The 19,896-nt window shown below is 46.1% G+C and overlaps 1 protein-coding gene across 1 annotated transcript in view; it reads right to left on the reverse strand.

Moving 5' to 3' along the window:
- RGS6 (regulator of G protein signaling 6) overlaps positions 1 to 19,896 on the reverse strand; it is a 278,419-nt gene that overhangs the window by 14,299 nt on the left and 244,224 nt on the right. Inside the window, exons 15-16 of the mRNA XM_075713032.1 lie at positions 9,399 to 9,488; positions 1,427 to 1,480 (exon numbers count right to left, since the gene is read on the reverse strand). Of these exons, the coding sequence (XP_075569147.1) occupies positions 1,427 to 1,480; positions 9,399 to 9,488 (144 nt within the window). The remainder of the gene's footprint in view (positions 1 to 1,426; positions 1,481 to 9,398; positions 9,489 to 19,896) is intronic.

Below are 19,896 nucleotides of genomic sequence, written 5' to 3' on the forward strand. Positions count from 1 at the left end.
GCAGCATCAGAAAGAACCCCTCTAGGCTTATTTGCTCTATGACAGCTCACACTTACCTGCGCAGTTTCCCCTTTCTATCTGTATGTACAAATGTTTTATATTTATATGCCATGTGTATGTATATAGTGTATATATAAATATACACACATACATACACAAATGCAAGCATATGTACTGTATATACGCATTGTCCAATGCCTTCATTATAAAGCTGTTATAAAGCCATAACAAGGTCTATGAACTTTCTGTGAAACATTGCTCTGTACAGTAGCTTCTACGGGAATCAACCGCTTGATGACTCTCTGCTGTCCCAGTATCACCTTACAACTGATGATGGGTGATACATGAAGACCATAGCAGTATGCCAAAACCATAGGACATATCAAGTCAAAGCGTACTTGATACTGAGCAACACAAGTGTAATTCCTCACTGACGCAGTTGCTGCATCTTCAGTTCTAGCCCTGTGCTTGCTCATGCACACTGCCTGTCCCACCCCGTGCTGCCCAGTATCCCCGCTCCTCCACCCCACTTGCAGCATCCGCCTCTGGTCCTGCCCCCTCTCCGTGCTCTTCCCTTTTTCTAGAAAATCTGCTGCATATGCAGATCCCTGAAAGCAAGTGGGATGAATGGGTCTTGCCCAAGCTCTGGGGTCCTGTCTTGGGGGCTGGAGAGAAGCAGCCCTGGCTGGTGCCCAATGCCACCCTGTGCTGCAGCATCCCTTCACAGCCAGACCAGCTTCCCCCACCTTGAGGGACTGGCTGGAGGTTGGAGACTGACGAAGGACAAGAGAGGAGAGGACATCTGTCTGCTGCCCTTGAGATCCCACCATCCCTTTATCTAAAAGGTTTAACAGTGTCTTGTTTCTTGCTGTTACTGCGCTCCTTTTCCGGTATCGGTATCATGAATGAGTCAAAGGGTATCGCCCATCACTATTTACATGAGCACTGACAGACAGGCAACGGAGGAAGCGGCTGCAGTGCTGTGGGTGGAGATGTATGTGTATATACATACGGTATCATTAACCATGCACTATATAACCATACAGATACTGTTGCAATGGCACTATAAGAACCATGCTCTTCTACTTCATTGCACAAGGAAAAGCCACAACAAATACTATAGTGGGAACACAGCAAAAAGACAACCTTGCATTTAATTCTAGACAAAAATCAATTTGCTTTTGCAGTGATGATAAGCTAGAATGAGCATTATGGAATTTTGCTTCCTGCCGCCTACCCCCCCCCCCCCCCCCCCCGCCTTCTTTAGAGCTACTACTTAGATGAGCTACAGTATTAAAAGAGAATCTGCAAAGAAGCTAGCTGCAAAAATAATGGATGAAATAAAAAGTCAAGCATCCACATTCCCACCCCCCCAACTGAAAATGAAGTTCTGAGGAAAGGGAGGAGGCAAAAGAAAGGAACTTACCACGCTGCGAGTGAACTTTTCTAGAGAAGTTCTACGACCTTGCTCATTCTCTGGCTTAACAGGGAAAAAAGTGGGGAGAAAAAAATACAGAAAAAAACCCTTCAGCTTAAATGCAGTTTTTCAAAACAGCAGCAAAATATAAGGAAGCAGCAAGGGGAATAAGTTGTAAAAAAATGTAAAAAGCAGAAATCAATGTTTGCAACAGCAAACACGAGAAACAAAAACCCCTTAAAGAATGACAGACATCACTACTTTTACTCTCGGAGAATGTCACCTTTTCTCCTGTGAATTTTTTGAACGGTTCAAACAGGTCTGTGCATTACTGTGTCTCACAGCTATTGGTATTGATTTCTTGTTCATGGAATTTTCCTTCTGTGGCTGTTTGAGCTGGGACCTCTGATTCTGGTTAACATCTGCCGAACAGCTGATCGGAGGCGCCCATCTACTTGCTTAGAGAGATGAAAAACAACACAGTAACTTTGACAATATTAAAAAACAATGTGTGAGTGAGTACAGCGCTGGAAGAAAACCACCACTGGACTCATTGCCAGGGAACCTACACTCCTCTATTTATCCAGAGGGTAGAAGCATATTTCCAATAAGTTTGGCTATATCAAAACACAAGACAGCATATATATGTCTGTGCGAGGCCACGGAAAGATACGGGCAGATTTGGGGCACTGATATTTTTGTATCTGGAGTACAGGACTATTCATACGAAAGAAGACATTCAACTTCACTGCAAGAAGACAAGCGTGTGCATCATGGCTTTATTAATGTATCCCTGAGAAGGTTGCTCACTGCAGCGCTTCATTCATTTGGCACAAGGGAGATCTAATTGTCACTAACAAGGAAGAACTAAATAATTTATTGGCATGTTTGCTGGAATATCTAAGAGAAAAAATTGTTATGGAGAAGAGAAGAAACTCAGTAATCATATGAAGGAAACCTCACTGCAGTCAGAAAGCTGTGGGCAGTGCTGATTTCCAGGAGAGAAACTTATTTTAATGGGGTGAGCCAGAGAAATGGAGGTGGTAAGACAGAAGTAAAACTGCATTGAAGGGGATAAGGAGCTACATATAAGGGAAAGCCACAGTAATGATGGTGCATGACAGTGCACTGGAAATAAGCATTGCGTCGGAGGTGCTCATCAGAGGCGCCTACCTGCCGTATCATCTGTCACAGAATCAGCTGCAGTAACAACCCCCAGGACAGAGCACCAGTGCAAAAAACAGATAGAGAAGATGTAAAGAAGCCAAAAGCATATCAGATAAATTGGATGAGAACTTGTGTAGGTGAGTTTAGGCAAAGCCTTTTGATTCTTCTGCATGTTCACCACAGCTGCCACAGTTCTCTGATACCTGCAAGGTTAGTCTGAAGCATCCCAGGCAGAGATGGGACTGATGCTCCCTGCCACAGAGCCAGAGATGAGACCAGAACATAAGGCCCTTTTAAGACAAGCAATATTCTTTGTCCAAAAGAAAGAGTCAAGCAACCTCCCCACTTAAAACCATTTGAGGAAACCACACCATCAGCTCTGATGTCCCAAAAGCGGTATCAAAAGTGAAAGCTAGAGGCATGTCATTTTAGCCAACACTGAGGATGGAACCAAGGCCTCGGAGCATGTGCCAAGCGACAAAGCAGGCTTCCTGGCTGGCAGGGAGGCAGTAACATACCCACTCCAATGCTCCCCAAAGGAGTATTTAACATGCACTACCCCAAGGCTTAGTTGCCTCTCCCTGCGTGTGAGAGAGGAAAGGGAAAAGAAATGTCAGCCTCACTCTTCTGCTGAGCATAGCAGTGCAAGTGCTCAGAGCATCTCAGATCCCCTCCTTGAAGGAGCCTCAGAGGCATCCCTGCACCCTGAGACAGCAGAGGCGACAGAGAGGGGCTGCGGTCCTGCCACCTTGGCTGAACGCATCATGACGAGCGGGATTGAGGACAGCAGTGCATAGCCATGCACCGAGCCTCCGCGCTGGTCTCCTGCAGGGGCAGCAAGACCCACCAGCAGCCAAATTAAAGGCACAATTTCACCCAGGAGAAGAAATACCTAGACAAAAGACAGTGTTCTGCAAGGCTCCCTAGGGGAGCAAAGCACTTGGAGTCTGCAGCATCGCATTGCTGCGGGCTGGAAAATCAGCGTCTGGCCCAACTGCATTTTAAAGTGGAGCTTTGGCATGCACTGGGAGGCAAAGGAGAGCGAACTGCTGAAAACAGGCCACACTGTGCCCCTGCACTTGCCGTCAAAATTTAGTGTCTCTGGTTTTGCTACCAAGCAAAACATGATGCATCTTCCCACCTGGCAGGAAGGCAGGAGCAGGAAGGCAGGATGGTGGTCTCCAAAGATGACGAGCACCTTTGTTGCGGTGCTGAGAGCTTGTCTAGCACAGGGGGCCACACACAAGGCTGTTTCCCTACGACAGCTGAAGACATGCATGAGGAAGCAGGCATGGAGAGCACTGATGGTGTCCCACAGAAATGCCTTGCAAGCACAGGCTGCAGCAACCCTGCACATTTGGCATGGGGACAGCAGGCTGGGACCAGCTGGATGTGTGGAAAACTCCCCACAGCATCCAGTTCTGAGTCAAAGCATGACATTTTCTAGCAAAATAAAAAGCAGCTGAGGCAAGCTGGCTGCAGAGTGATGAGCCGGCCTGAGCAGTTTTAATGGCAGTGGGTGTGGGTGCTGGCTGTATGGCTCTCCGGCTCTTCCCGCCTGCTTGCCTGCAGACTGCATGGCTGGCAGCCTGCTGCGGAGGTAACTGCCTGCCTGCATCCCTCCAGCACGGCGCGGAGGTGTGGAGGCTGCCTCACACAGCAGAGGAAGGAAATTTAAAAATAACAAACTAAAAAAAAAAAAAAAAAGAAAACAGACTGAGTCAGACCTTTCTCAGTCCTGTGAACAGATCTGGGGTCCTGTACAGGGAGTGTCTGACGAGGCTGCAGACCCTGGAGCCGTGCCTGCTGCAGCACCGCAGCAGCGTTTGCACAAACACACACTGAGAGTGCAAAGGGCAAAGGCAGAGAAACACAATTGCGTGACAGGTCAAGCAGACCTCCTAGGTGCAAAAAAGGCCATCTTTGCCAGTAAATACACCAACAGCTAATGGCAAAGGACGTGTACATTTGGATAAAATACGAAACCAGCGCCCTGGCAGCAGATGAGAACCTCCCAGCCCAGGTACGTGCAGAGAAATAGATCTCACTACTTAGGAGATGTTCACTAATTATTGACTGTCTCGTCCAAATTTTCCTTTTTGCATGATTAATTATTTACCCAACCATCCCAGTTTTAAGTTCCTTTGTGTAGATTCTGCTAGCGCAGAGCAGTGTAAGTAGAAAAAACTTATGAAAAACAGCTGACACTGATTATTAAAAGTAATTACGAGAAAACTGCTCAGCATCTTTACAACATTCAAACCAAGTCCTGCCACTGAATCAAACTGGTTATGTGTGCTCTGATGGGACTGAGGAGGGGAGAGAATCTGCAGTAGAAACCTTCCTGGCCAATATAGAGCAGTTGGGAAAGTGTCTGGACAAAAGCAATGCTTCAAAAGGTGTGTGCTGAAAATGGAGCCTGCTCTTCATGGCATGAAGTTCCTAACCACTGCCTTGCTGACACTTTTTGCCAGGGATCGGAAAAGGGGTAGGGAAATACATCCAAAAGCTTGGTCTTCTGAACTGCAGGTCTGCAAAAACCTCTCCCTCCCTCTGTGCATTCCAGGATTAATTTTGTTGGCTATTGAATTCTTTTCTTGGTATGAGACTTCGTGGCTTGGGGTGGGTTTTTTTTAACTTGAACTTGGTGAAAACCATATGTTCCAGAGGGAATGGTGTCAGGCGAAATAAAGGATAATCACTTCCCTGACCCTGGCTCAGGAAAAGGCCAGGATCAGGTCCCTGGCTTCTCAGGCAGTCATGTACCCTTGTCCAAAGCAAGAAAGCAAAGGGCATGTACAATGCTACCAAATGGCCGCAGCAGCATTTTGCACCTGTCTTGTGTCCATTTGTGCAGGACCACAGAGATCTCGCCCTTCTCTGAACCACCTGGAGAGGAAAACAATGCTCTAAACCAAGCAAATACCAACCTGCTTTTCCCCTGGTGTGACAGGGCTCACTTCCATGGCTGTGCAGCCCGTCTGCATGGCAGCTGCAGCCGCCTTCCCGGGATGCTCCCCTGCCTGCAGGCAGGGCCGGACAGCGGGAAGCCACCCCATGCCAGGCTGACTCAAACACCAAAGCCATGACAGCTCGGCTGCCACTTCATCTGGCAGTCAGGTGCCTGCTAACGTGGAGATGCCCACCAATGTCATTGTTTCACCTTTACAGGGAGTAATGGAAAGTGCCTCGTGGTCTCTTCTGTTCCTTTCTCTCCCTTCTCAAAAAAAACTAACAGAGCACGTATCTGGCTGCTCCTTCACCGTTAACAAAGGTCCTGTGCACACCCACCCCCTCCCATGGTGCACTAACTAGTCTACACTGCTCTTTCCCCAGGGAATAAACCCCTGCCTTGCAGCCAAATCACCCAGCCCAAACTCCTCCTTGCCTCGAGCGAGGTTTGTCATGGCGCTCATTCTGACATAAGGCTCGCTGCCATCTAAGGACATCCAGCCACCATTTTGGCTACCGTGGAGGAGGGCTGGGGGGTGGTGCGGTGGTGATTACCTGCTGTAAAGTAGCCTGCAGTAACGTGCATATCAGCAGAAATAGGAGCAGGTTGATGCTTGACTCTGCACAGCACGAGTGGGGTGTGTTGCATAGGTACACAAATAAAACATGATGAGTCTGTCGGGGATCTTAGCACCATCCAGCCCTTCGCCACTAAGCTGGCCGTTTTCAGCGGTCCTGTGATTTCTATGTATCTGCTGCAGGGGGAAGGCTGGGCATGGAGGCAGAGAGCTCAAATTGGGCTGGGGGTACAGTCGTTCCTCCTGAGGACAGGGCTCTGCCCTCACCCCTCCTCTCCTCCAGCCTGGCAGGCGAGGCAGACTTCTGTGCAAGGCAGGGAGCTACACCCAGCTTTCCCCCTCTGCAGCCCACTGCTTCCAATCACACCCTTGCTGGAGGCCAACCTCATGTTCCCTGCTGAGTACCATGAATCTGCAGGATTGAGGCCAATAATACTGTGGTTATTTGTAATAATGACACTGGGAAGAACGGAGGAAAAAACATCTAAAATGGATTAACAAAGTATGTATGCCTGGTCTGTATGCAGCCTATGTCCACTGTCTTGCATCAGTTAGTGGTGTGAACAATATGTTCCTTTTATCCTCCCTGGTGCCCCTCATAATTCTGTCATTGTATCTCAGTCCCGACCCTCCATTACTGCACTCCCAGAGCAAGGAGGGGAAGCTCCCACATCTGTGGTTATTGTATGGTGTGGAAAAAAAAGTAACTCTTCAAATTTACAGTATCTAACAAATCTCAAAAATGTCAAGCATGTTTTGAGGCACTAATCAAGCCTTACCACCTCTCCACTGAGCAGGTCGCTATTATTATTCCCATTCAACAGAGAAGAGGGTATGAGGCAGGCAAAGTTGAACCTTCTTTTCCCCAAGGTCACACAAGAAAGTAAGTGGGGAAACCAGGGGAAGTGCATGGATTTTGTGGCTCCCAGTCCCATGTTTCAGCCACATAGCCAACCTTTTCCCTTCTCCTGGCCACTCAGCTTGCCACAACCCAGTGCTGGAGGCTAAAAGATCCCAAACGACATAAGCTTACCCACAAAATATTCATGTGTGAGTCTTAAGCCATAGAGATGTTAATTTGCTTTGCTCAAGCAACTCTTTTAGTCCAAGTCCATCATGCTGTGCTTCTGATGGAACTTATTTTCAGTAATAAAAGTAAGGCTATGTCGTATCGGTGTGGTATACAGGCAATGTTAGGATAATGTCTTTGGGGCAAGACATACTAATGCCCCAGAGTGACATACTCATCAAGTCTTAAACAACTACAGTGAATTTCTACTCACATCAGTGAATCTGGGACTTTGTATGCAGGCTCTAAACCAAATCCTCCATCCACGGAGGCTCTGATATGCCACTGGGTTTCTCTTTTCCTTCCCTCTGCCTTCCAGCTATTCAGAGGAATTTTAAAGGGATGCCTTCTCAAAGCTGCACCAAAGGTACTAAAGATCTTACTGTGTAGCTCAGCATACAGAAACTTCATGTTCTTTCTGTCAGCTTCTCTGTACCTACACTGCTTCAGGAACGTCCACTTGCCCAACACAATGCAACGTGATTGCAAAGAGCTTTACAGATTCTGGAGCAACGTCAACTCCCCTCCTGCATCATGTGAAGCTGGTGAACAACCCATCTACACAAATCTACTCCTGCCTTTTTTGTGCCTTGCTATGTTTACTCATGCACCCACAGCTCTTTCTAAAAGAAACTTGATTCTTACTTTCATGGCTGTGTTAACATGACACCAAAACGTGCTCCTCCGGCAGTTTGCGGGGGGAATGAGTATGTCATGCTGACACATCCAGGGCTTGATCTGACAGCAACAAGGATTGCAAAAAAAAAAACCAACAAAAACCACCTCCAGTTTGAATGGGCTCAGCTGGGAGGAGAAAACTCTCCCACTTCAAAGCACACGAACCCTCACATGTTCAATGGAGACTTGGGAGTGGAGGTCACACACCGTTAGCTGATAGGGGTAGGAAGATGGCAAAGGTTTTTTTATACTTTATAGCATCAGAGGACTGGTGCCTTGCACCTCCTTCTTTCCCCACAGCCTCTGAACTCTAAGTCAGGTCTAACCTTTTCAAATGCAAAGAGCACTGGTTTATGCTGTCTCAAAACAGACATTTTGAAACACAGGGCTGACTGCTGCCCTCCATTACCTTCCCCTAATCCACCTGCCAGTAGTCCCAAGCACAGCAGACAGAGGGGTTTGTCTCCTTTTGTCACCATATGCATGCTTTTAGGGCACACAATGACAATCAGGACAAAAATACCACTGGGATTTCATTGTATTGTGACGATGCAATGTAACTTGGCAGCACACAGAGAATGCAGCAGAAAAACAGCAGGGAAGATGATGATGGGAAACCACACACTCAGGCTGCAGGAGTCAGGAGTCAGTTTATGTATGGCCCTGAAAACCAAATGTAAGTGGGACACGTACACGTGTACATGCATGCACATGAACACAGATGGGCACGTAAACTTACGGGAATAAGTCAGGAGGTGCAGGAAGCATTTGAACACAGCCACGAATGCAGAGATCAGTAGCTTACCTCCCAGCCCCCTCAGAAAGAAGGGACACTTGGACAGGAGCTGCCGTAACTCTACGTAACCACTCCTTTGCTACCCTGAGCTGGGGGGTCCTGGCAGAAACGTGGTGCTGGCAGAGCACATGCAGACACCAAAAAGGCTAAGAGCTCAAACCCAGTTCTCCTGTGAGAAAATGTGGCTGGAATTCTTGATTACTGCATGGGTTACAATTATTTCTCATCTCCAAGGAAAAGGAAACATCTCTGGGGAGCCAAAAGCAAGGGAAAGGGAGAAAAGGAGCATGGGAATCACTGCAGGGGGGTCTATAGGTAAGGCATCCAAAGGAAAGATCACATGGTGAGGCTAGGGAGGTGGAAAACAGAATGGGTGAAATTTGCACCAGTAATGCATAGATTGATGGGTTCTGTTCTCATACCAGACACCATCTTTGTCATGAGGAAGAGGTGATACAATTTTAATTGCCTGCACTGAGTTTGGGAGACAGCTGTGCAAGACAAACACTTTTCCATACTATTTTTACCATGGGTCACCATGTTTTCCCCAAAACACACAATGAGGCTGTGCATACAGATGCCATACCCTGTGCCCCCAGTGAAGAAAACAAAAGTGCTCATTCCTTTCTTAAATAAAGGAAAAAAAAAGGAAACAATATTTTCATTTTCACACTAGCAGCAAGCAGCAGGCGAGAATCAAGAGGTGCTAAGAGATGCAAGCACGTCCTTTCCAACAGATACCTTCTTCTTCGCCAGCAATAAGTCCTGGTAAGCATTCGAACGGAGGAAGCGCGCATAGCTGTCACTCTTCATCAGCTTGTAAATGTGCTCCTGTGGGACGGGAGGAAATGAGAGACAGAGAATTGTTATCAAACCTCATTTAGACATCACAGGGATTTAAAACACAGCGAATTAGAAGGAAGAGAGACTGATCAAAGTTCTAATTAAGTCTGCTATTATTGATTATCTGTGTTGTGGTAGTGTACAGGAGGTCCATCCTGGGGCAGGACCCTGCTGTGCCTGGGGCTGTACGAACACAAAACAAAGAGATGGCCCTCACCCCAAAGGCTGGCACACATTATTCAGTAATCAGTGTTATTCTGCAAAGACTACAACTCTCTGAAGTCCCCACATTATAAGCAGGTGTCTAGCCAGGCTGAAACTACTGGCATGTCTCAAGAAGGAAGAAATAAACACGAGAAATTGTCCCATAGATTAGGTTTCATTTTACCACTCATAGCTGAACTATCACCCCGCACTCCCCTCCTGTTCATTTAATCTCCACTTAAGACACATACTTAAAGCAAGCCAACCTGTTAATGTCCTGAAAAAGCCCGTATCTCTGCTGACTATGCAGGGAGGTTATACGACTAGCTCAGATGTGGATGGCTACATCATCCATATAAAGTTACATCAGATAAGTCCCTCCCATAGGGTCTTTTTTCTCCTAGCAAGTCAAACTACTGTTATCAGTTTGCTCTGAGAGCACTTACTACATGCAACTTCAAACTTACAAAGTGGTGTTTCAAAGCAGAACTTCATGCCTGCCCTTTTCCAATCTCCTTGCTTAGTTGTACTTTCCTGCTTAACACAGTCAGCTCTTCTTCTCCTAATTATCCCTGGATTTGTAATAGATATTATCCCAAATGCAAAGAAAATAAAATCAAACTACTTTGACCAAATAAAGACTGAGAACACACTAAAGGAACTCAAGAGAAAAATAGGCACCCTGGACATTTCTCTTAGACTTTGCCCAAGGAAGCACTTTTAAAGACTTAATGAGCAATTTTATCTATACTGATTTATACAACATGAAATATTCTCTCCTGCCCCAAAGCCATTGTACATGAAACTTCAGAAGAGCCAAACCAGACTGAAGTTGCATAGCTTATTTCACAGTGTTAACAAGCCAAGCAGAATTCCCTTATCTTCACCATCATGGGTAATTAGTGATGACCTGCCTGTACACAGAAGAACTGCTTAATTCAGCTTTCTTGCACTATTTTGTGTAGTCCTAAGAGGGGTGTAACTGCCACTGGTTTTCCTATGACACAGCATAAATGTATCCTTTGAGCTACAACCTGCTGTGGAACAATTTTTACTCGTTAATTTCCATACTTGCTTTTAGACCTGACAAATCCTCATTTGTGTAGCACTATCTACCTGAAGGATAGCACAAGATTTTGCAATAGAAATCCTCATATAAAGACATTTAGCAACTGTCACCCTTCCTTGCTGCAGAAAAACACAAGGGAGGGCATGGCTTCATACTTCTCACCTACAGCACTGCCATAAGATTTCACATACAGTTGTGGGACATTTGTTCTATTTATTCAGAACAGAATGAGCCAAGTACGCACTAAGACAAGAAGAGGGAAAATAATGCACTGCGTGGATATGGTCATCAAAAGTTTTCTATTTCTCTGGTGTGAATAAGGATTTTCAATATCAGCTCTGTCTCAGATACTTCAACTAGCAGAAACTCAGGATTCAGTTGATTTAAACCCAACTATATTGCAACCAGTTCACCTGTATTGTTACCTCTTAAGGTTTCTCAAGGAGACTCCATGTCCTCCTAATGAGTTCTTCATAATTACCTGGGGAAAAACCCCACCTAACTATACACCTAAAAGTCTTTTTCCTTCGTCTTCCAGGACCATGAGGAGACTGATGAGTAGGTGAGGCAGCCACCTTCTAGCCCATCAACAGTAAAGGGCCTGAGAGGTCTCCGGAGCCTCCTTCCTCTTAGTGGTCCTCCCTTGCAGCACCCAGTACATGCAGGGTGCTGGTTGGAGGGGGTGCTGAGGCAGGCAGGAAGGTGCTGTGGGGCCGAGGTAAGGTGGCAGGTGACAGGGGTATTTTGATTAACATTTTGATAGATATGTGATCAAATTTTTTTTACTACCTTTGAACTCCAAATAGTTTCTTTACCTGTGGTCAGACAAGTGGGTCTACTCTGAAAAACAATGATAACATTTTTGGAAAATAACATTCAGTTCTCATTGCCGTGCAGACAGATCACATGCCTGTTTGCAGGCAAAGGAGAACACACCAGGCTGGCCATACAACCCGCCAGCACGCCAGCAACAACGATCATTCTTGCTCATGTCAAGACTACTTCATGTATTTGACCTTAAAACAGTATAAACTCAATATCTGGCTGGGGGGAGGGGGGAAAATTACTTCGATCCTGAGATGAAATAAACCACAAGCCGACTTCTCAACTGAAGCCCTTCCCTGAAAAACAGGACTATTGCACACCCACAGCCCAGCCGCCACCACAGTTAGCTAATTGGTATGAAGCATTTTCTCTGCTTTTCACATCTTGGAATCACTGAAAAGCAACATTGCTACCTTTCAGCTGTTCACCAAAGATATAATCAAACAGGGAATAACTATTCCTAGGCTTTGAATGCTAATGAGGAAAGAAGGCTGGGCATAGGGGAAGGGAAGGACATGCATAGCTTCAGAAGCAAACTTTACTACTTAATTGCAAGAATTCAAAGGGCTTGCTTTGAAGAAGCTCTGGACTGGAGGCACGAATGATACACTGATCATTTATTTTACAGCACTGCATTTCTGAAGCACCTGCTGGAAGTCTGAGCCAGTTCCTCAGGTCAGCAAAGACTGCCTTCCAATTTGCAACAGTACAGGACAGCTTACATTGCTGCAGCCAAAATCCCTGCTGAGACTGCACCATGAAGGTTCCTGCTAAAATTGTGGCTGCAGTGTGTGTTCAGCCCAGTTATACAACAAACCTAGCTGCAGGACAGGAAACGCCAGTAGCTGGACATTTGTTTTGATCTTTAGCCTGCTCTGTTCTTCACCACCAAGATATTTTCTGTTATACTTTCTGAAATCTGCAACTTGCTAGGGAGAATTTACAGCTAGCGTTTAGCAGCTCCTCATTTCTTAAATACATTGAAAGCTACTGGAGGTCTAGCAACTGAGCATATTCTTCTGAAGAAGCCTGAGCAATGGGCCTATCAACAGAGGCATCTGTATGGATTTAACTCCTCTGTGCAACCTGTGCGAATTGGCTTGTCCCCTACTATCACGGATTTTTAACTCACTTTGGATCACTGCAACCCACTGGTCTCTCACTTCTTATTTTACTGAGCAGCTGCTTTTGTTCCTCCTCTTTATCACATGTTGGAGAGGGAGCATAACCTCACCAAAGACTGCAATCTCCAACTGCAGCCAGCATCTCTATTGATGCACTTTATACACATGCACGGTCTTTGACATACCTGATGCTGCTGGCAAGAAATTGGAGCCTTCCCATCCTTATGCTGAGAGAACTCTGCATTTTGTAAAGTTGTTTATTAGAGGGTAATGAGCTCATTATTACTGGCTCCCTGAATACACAGAGCAAATCCACTGCTTGTGTAATTTTTAACAACACAGCTGCAGCTCTGGACATTACAGTCTCCTGCGCTGTGAGCAGTCTGGCCAGAATGATCACTGCGACATTTCTTTGTAAGTGCCATGGGAAGTTCCTGTGCCACATCTGCACAACAGCAGGAGCAACATTTCATCTAGGCAGTGTAGCATCTCCCAGACATTGCTGGGTACCAGTTCCCAGGTAGGGCTCAGACTCCCACCTCCCTGCTCTAGACTTAAGACAGCAATCCTCTGCGGAGTCCCATTGCAAAAACAAAAATTCTAAACAATCTTCTAACAAAAATTGCCCAGCTGATCTATTAAACCGTTGAACAAGGTAGCACCCTGCTTTTAAAAACAGATAGAAAGCAGAATAAAAAAGCCTTTCAAGATTTGTCAAGGAGTTGACAGGCATCACGCGTCCCACTGGCCTCCCCTGCAGCCTTGGCAGCTATCTCCGAGCACCAAGCCGCTGTCTCAGGCCACTGTGGTGGCAGCTGTGAGTGGAGACAGGGACTGACTTGACATGTGTAAGCAAGCCCTGGTGAGCTGGCTTTTGGAGCTGACCGGTCACTTAGTCCCTCACGCAGCATGCCGTTAATGAGTGCTGGCTGTACTGATGCTCCCCTGCGAGGATGGATGCACGTTTGGGAAAGTCAGTCTAACATGGAGTCTAACGTGACACAATAACCTGCTTTTGTAATTACGGTGGATTTAATCTCCAGGAAGCAAACAATTCCCTCACAAGACTCCTGCAAGCAGAGCAGGTTTGCTGTCAAACATCCCCAGACCTGTTGTTCCCCAGATCCTGAACCAAGGCAACAGAGGCAATGGGGTCTGCATGCATCTCTTCTTGAGAAAAAGGCAGACGCCCTTTCGTGTTTTGGGCACCTGAATCATGTTTCCTCCATGGTGGGAAGAACTACACAGTGGGCCTGAGGGCTATCCAGCTCCACTGAGCATATTCTCTGTACCTAGGCTTGTATCATGAGAGTTACACTTCACAATGCGTAACCATTCCACTTGCCATCGCCATTGCATGATATAAAGGAGAACAAACAGTAAATTTTAAAGGGGGAAACGTTGTCACTTCTGTGAATTAGAAAACAAAGGAACCAGCCAGGTAAATCACAAAAAAATTCTTTTCTACAGTGACGTGAAACCAAGAGGAAATCCTGCGCCAGCTACAGCTAACAGCTTAAGTGCAGCGAAATAAACCCTGCTAAGATTCAGCATCTCTCGGCTGTTTTCCTTCCACAAGCTCTGTCTTTGGAAGGAGATGAAGGACAAGCTCTGTAAATTTTCTTGACAAGAGGGGAAAGGGGGAGGGAAAAAAAAAAAAAAGTAAGTTTGCAATCCAGACGGGAATGTGGGAGGTGGCTGAGATAGCAGAAACTGTCTCAAAGCTGCACCTGCTTCAAATCAATGTGCTGCAATGTGATCTCAGGTCTCTCTCCCCCTTTGCAGTCAAAGCGCAGTGACCCTGAGGAGGGCACAGGTGGCAGCCAAGCAGGACCTTAGGAACACCCAAGAAATATGTGGGAAAAAACCTGAATCATAAAAAATAATAACACCACCTGACTTGCACAAAACACCTGGTAGACCTCAGGAATTGTGTTCTCTGTTAAGAACATTTCTTAGCAGAAAGTCTTGGTTCTTTCCTCTGAAATGTGTATATGAGACAAAAGCAGTGTTGTTGGTTAAACATATCCATTTCTAATCCCACCTGTATCTTACCCACTGTGACATTTTGTGACAGGCTTGAGACTTTTTGGGGGTTGTGAAGGCCAAGCACAATGTTCTCACGACCTTTGAACACCAGTTAGGAGCCCAGAAAGCCCTTAAATTTTAACTTGTTGACAGAAAGTTTTCCCTGTTAGTGCCTAAACACTACGTAAACTTTAGATGATGAGGGAAAACAGGGGGAAATTGCAAATTCTTTGCTAGTTTCAAGCACAGGTTTCCCATTTAGCACATTTTTAGCCCATTCCGGGGGACTTACACTAAGGCTACATAGCTGTTCAGATTCACTTGAGCCCCAAGGGCCCACGTTGCCCTTTGTAAACTGGTCAAAAACCTCCTTGCTCTAGCTATCCCACTCACACTTTTTGGATTATTTTGGAGCACCCCTTCACCCTGTCACCAAGACCTGGCATTAAACTACTGAGAGCTGATTTGGAGACCCCTTTGTATTGCAAGCATGCGAACACCAGCAGCTGCCCCTCTGGCCAACTGCAAGGGAGATTTGCAGAATGTCAGACAAATCCATTAGAAGAAAAGCCCACAAGCAACATAAAGCAGTAGATTAAATAACTAAATAAATAACAGCAAACTGCCATGAATGTTAATGTTTATTCTACCTGTATGCTGGGCACTGGGGAGGAATTTATTGCAGATTTGCACATGAGAGAGCAGAGCCTCACTGAATGCCTTGTGGCCTCTGCTGGAAGGGTGGCAACAGATGCCAGCTGAGGACCTGCCCGGGGTTTGCTTTTTGAAGAGCTGTCTCCACAGCACAAAGAGGACGTGGGAAGGAGAAAGCAGGGAGATGCTTTTCCGAGCATACGGTGTGCGACTGCTGCAGCTTCCAATTAGACTTGGCAGCAGCCTAATGCCTTTCTGTCGGCACCTCTACTCTGCACGGACATCTGTGGCAGAGGGGGTGAGGTTAACCCCTGTGCCAGCACGCATGCATACTGCAGTCAGCAAAACCTGCTATCCAGAGGCTGTTGGAGACACATCCTATTCACTCTGTTGTACCTTTCCCAGCCCATCCTCAGGAATCCTGCCTGAATGGCAGGACCATCTCACCACACCACCACCAGGATCTTCCAAAAAGCTGCAGAAAGGAAAGGAGACCTACTTCTCATTAGCAGTTACTTGTGCCACTAAGGAATGCAACAGTTTTTAGGAGCAATTATGATCAATTGCCATTCAGTCTAACTGACGGTGATGAAATACCCTTTTGAGAAAGCAGGAAAAAACACTGCATTGGCTCTGGAAGCTGAAATAGTTGGTAGCAGACACAGCTGAGATGAGGCAAGCAGTGAAGAAGCTGCAGAAGAAAAAAGACCTTCACACTTGCCCTGACTGAACCTGATGGGAAAATACCCGTGGGTAGGAGGAGGCAGGGAAACACGGGGGTTTTATTCCATTCCCCTTAATGTCTCCAAATCTCCATTAAGAACGCCTCTCGATCTGCTTATTCTGGTCCTTGCATTTAGGATTTTACTCTTCTCAAAAATGCTGTACTGCGGGGTTTGAGCTGTCTGCATGCATTAACCAGGGAGAGCCCCCCTCCTGCAGCCTCCCTGGTACCTGGCAGTACTGCCATCTAGCAGGGCGAGGGGTAAAGGAGGGCTCCGGCTGCTGCAGGAGTGCAAGGCTTTCCTTGATTTATAGTTTAGAAAAGAAATGTTTCAGGTTGGTAAATGGCACATAAGGGTCTTGGCCTGAGCGTGAATTGCTCTGGAAAATCTGAGCAATATCTTTTTGGCCACTCTCAAGTTATTTAAGTGACACAATAATTTACACCCACAGTTTTAGCTGGTGCATTTTCTTCACACTCAACCAAGTTGTTTTTGTTACTAAGGGGAAAAAAAAAAGAATAATTATACTGTAATATATACTAACCTCCCTGCTAAACTAAAAAGCATAAAACCTCTTTTCAGGCCACAAATGAAATTACACCGGGCTGAAGGCACAAGAGCATAAGAGCGAGCTTTAGCAGGAGGGATAACTGTAAGCAATGAGAGCTCATTTTGAGTAATAGAGTAATACACAGAAATCCTTTGTTTAGCCCTGTAGATACATAGTTGGAAACACAATGTAAATCTTTCGGGGGAAAGTGCGTTGATAAAAGTAACACATACATTTAGCTTTGGCTCCTCTGTAAATTGATGAGACAACTGGTTTGCTTCACACCTCCAAACGTACAAATGGGCAGGCAGAGCTGCCGGGGGCTCCATGGCAGACGCGGTGCCACGGACTGCAGAGGCGAAGGGTTGTCGAGTGCTGTGCAGTTCAGGGGTCAGCCTGGTACTGCAGGAGGATTTAGTCCTAAATATAGCAAGGGCTATCCTGGGAGACAAGAGTGGGCTGCTGGGAGTCTAACGCTGTATGAGCAGCTTTAGGTTTTGAGAACAATGGCTAAGAGGCTGATTCTCTCAATATGGGCCAAATCCTGGCTACTGGCAAAAAGCCCAAGTGAACAGGTTTAGCTTGGAAGGAGGGGACAACCTAGTGTAGCATTTGGGAGATTGGCATCTCTTTTCCAAACAATACAATATCTAGGAGTTGCAGCAATGAAGATGGGGGTTTGCACTCCTATACATGCTGTGGTACAGCCATGAGATGAAACTACTCAACTTTTTGGCCAACACCCTGACAATTGCAAGGCTGTCTGCAGCTTCCTCTTTTGTTTTCTCTGGCAAAAATCCTGCCAAAAACCTGAGCTGTGCCATGGAGAGGAGCACGCTGAATCCCTCACACAGCAGAAATGAAATTCTGTTGCACTGGGGCTGTCTATGACCTCCAGGAGATGGTGACAGAGCAGGATGCAGCCTTCAGAAACAACAGCATCTGACTTATGCATCAAGGTGGCTATGCTGAGATAGGGACCACCAGCCCTGCTTGGATACCTACCTAGAGAATATATGCTGAATACATAAACAGCCTTCCACACGTCATCAACATTTTGGGCTGTAGGATATCTACTGCTATATCAACTTGGACCTGCCTTTAAGTGATTGAGCTTGAACTCTTGGAGCCCATGCTATAAATGCATATCAAAATCTTGCATCTGTTTGCTGATGAACCCCATCCAGACAGCACATGACACTCATACCTGCTGTGGTCTGAGAAGGTGACATGTGAAATGCATTGTTCATAAACCTTCCCAGGGATATTTTTTTTTTTAATTTTTTAAATTAGAAGGATGAACACTTTGAGTGTTAGAAGAATTAGACTGCAGTGTTCCTGCAGCATGTGGGTTTGGCAGGGGTGGAACTGAGTCATCTGCAAGAACATTCACCCATTGTCCATGAGAAGTGGACTCCTGGAGTCCTGGCTTCTCAGGTAGAAAGGGAAGCATTTTCAGGCACTTTCATTCCCTGCTTGGGAGAAACAGAACAGCATCAGCTGCTTCCTGACTTCCACATGTGAGGAAATGCTCTTGCTCTGGATTTGACATGCAGTTGTTTCTTGCATTCAGGCAGCACAGTGCACACTACTGGCACAAGAGGCCCCGAGTCCGAGTGTTGAATTCAATTTTTAAGAAAGCTAGAGACTTTCCCATGTAATCCATTTAAAGGTATTTTTCAGAGTTAGGAAATGTCTGGCACATGAGGCATTGTTATTGCTCGTGCACATGGTTCTAGCCAGCTTGGCAGGATCAACACACTGAATAACAGGCAGACTATTGTCCTGTGGGAGTATGCTGACTGTTTTTGTCACCCCATTCTCATCATCTTTCATTTGGAGAGATCTGCTGTCTACTGTCACTGTATGTGCAAGGAGAGCCCCTTTCCTGCCCATGTGTAACAGGGGCATTAGCTTAGACAGTTGTTTGATCCCCGATGCCTTCACAGACAGAGAGGCAACAGCAAGGCAAAGGCTGGATGTTAGATGTTTTTCATATAACATGACTACTAGACCACAAATTAAAATGAAAGGCAAAGGATAAAAGAAGTACTTTCTGATATGTGGTGCATATGTACATTTCAAAAAAAAAATTCTGGGAAAGTAACAACACCGAATATCTGCTCCTATGCAGACCTCTGCTTCAAGTCTTTTCCTTCGTCCTTTGCACAGCATCAGGCACGCCAGCATAAGCCTCCAACATCACTTTCCTATTTTTGCTCCAGACACCTAATTGCTCTTCTGGGTGTATTTGTGGGGCTCTTGGTTTTAGATTCTGTTTGGTTGTAGGTTGTTTTGTGAAATCCACAAGGGAAGGAGCTTGCATTTTTGTTTGTGTGTGTAACAAATACACAGCAACAGCAAGGCTTCGTGTGAAGGCTGTTTCTACAGTCACTGTAACCCACATACAGGGAAGGCAACTGGAGTGCAGTGTAAGGAAGGATTTTCTCCTCCAGTCCCACAGAATCAGAGCCAAAGGAGGAGAAGAGAATAAAGGTCATGTCCTTGTGCAGTCACTAACCTCCACAGGAAGGTCTAGGCTGTCAAAAACCTCCAGGAGGCCTGGACACCATCCATGTATACATATGGATGCAGCACTGCAGCACTTTCAATTCCCTGTAGTGCAATCGCCAGGTTTCCGAGCAGCACTGGCTCAGGTAGACTTGAGCTCCCCTTCAAGGCAGAGTGCCTGGGTCTGCCCCATGCCCCCTTGCTGACTGCCCACGCTGCCGACCAGTGCTGTTTTGCTGTTACCTCGATTCTCCATCCTTAGTCACCGTCCTTTACAGGCATGCAGCTGAGGTGACTGGGTGAAACTTTAAGAAAATAGGAATAATGTTTCTTCAAGTTGTTACATAAAAGGCGATACAGATGCACAATCAATGATTATTTTCATGTTTTCCTTCCGTGCTGTGATTTTGCTCAAGACCTACAAAAGGAGTTCTGTATGCCCACTGAACAGGCACCAGGCATACATTGCTCTGTATGCTTGCTTTCACATCCTGTGCATGCTTGAAAAGACAAAGTCAGTGGAAGAAAGGTCACTCCCTCATTTTCCCTTCTTGGTAGAAAATGACATCCCACTACCAAGAGATCCTTGCTCACACTTGGAGTTTGGTTTTGAGTTCAACAGGATCCTCTCAAGTTCTGTCAATGCTCCCAGCTTCCTGATGCGACCAGAACGCAAACTGAGGACTGATCACTGATGAATCCTGCA

This window comes from Pelecanus crispus, chromosome 6 (assembly GCF_030463565.1).
Source record: "Pelecanus crispus isolate bPelCri1 chromosome 6, bPelCri1.pri, whole genome shotgun sequence".
Classification (NCBI taxonomy): Eukaryota; Metazoa; Chordata; class Aves; order Pelecaniformes; family Pelecanidae; genus Pelecanus; species Pelecanus crispus.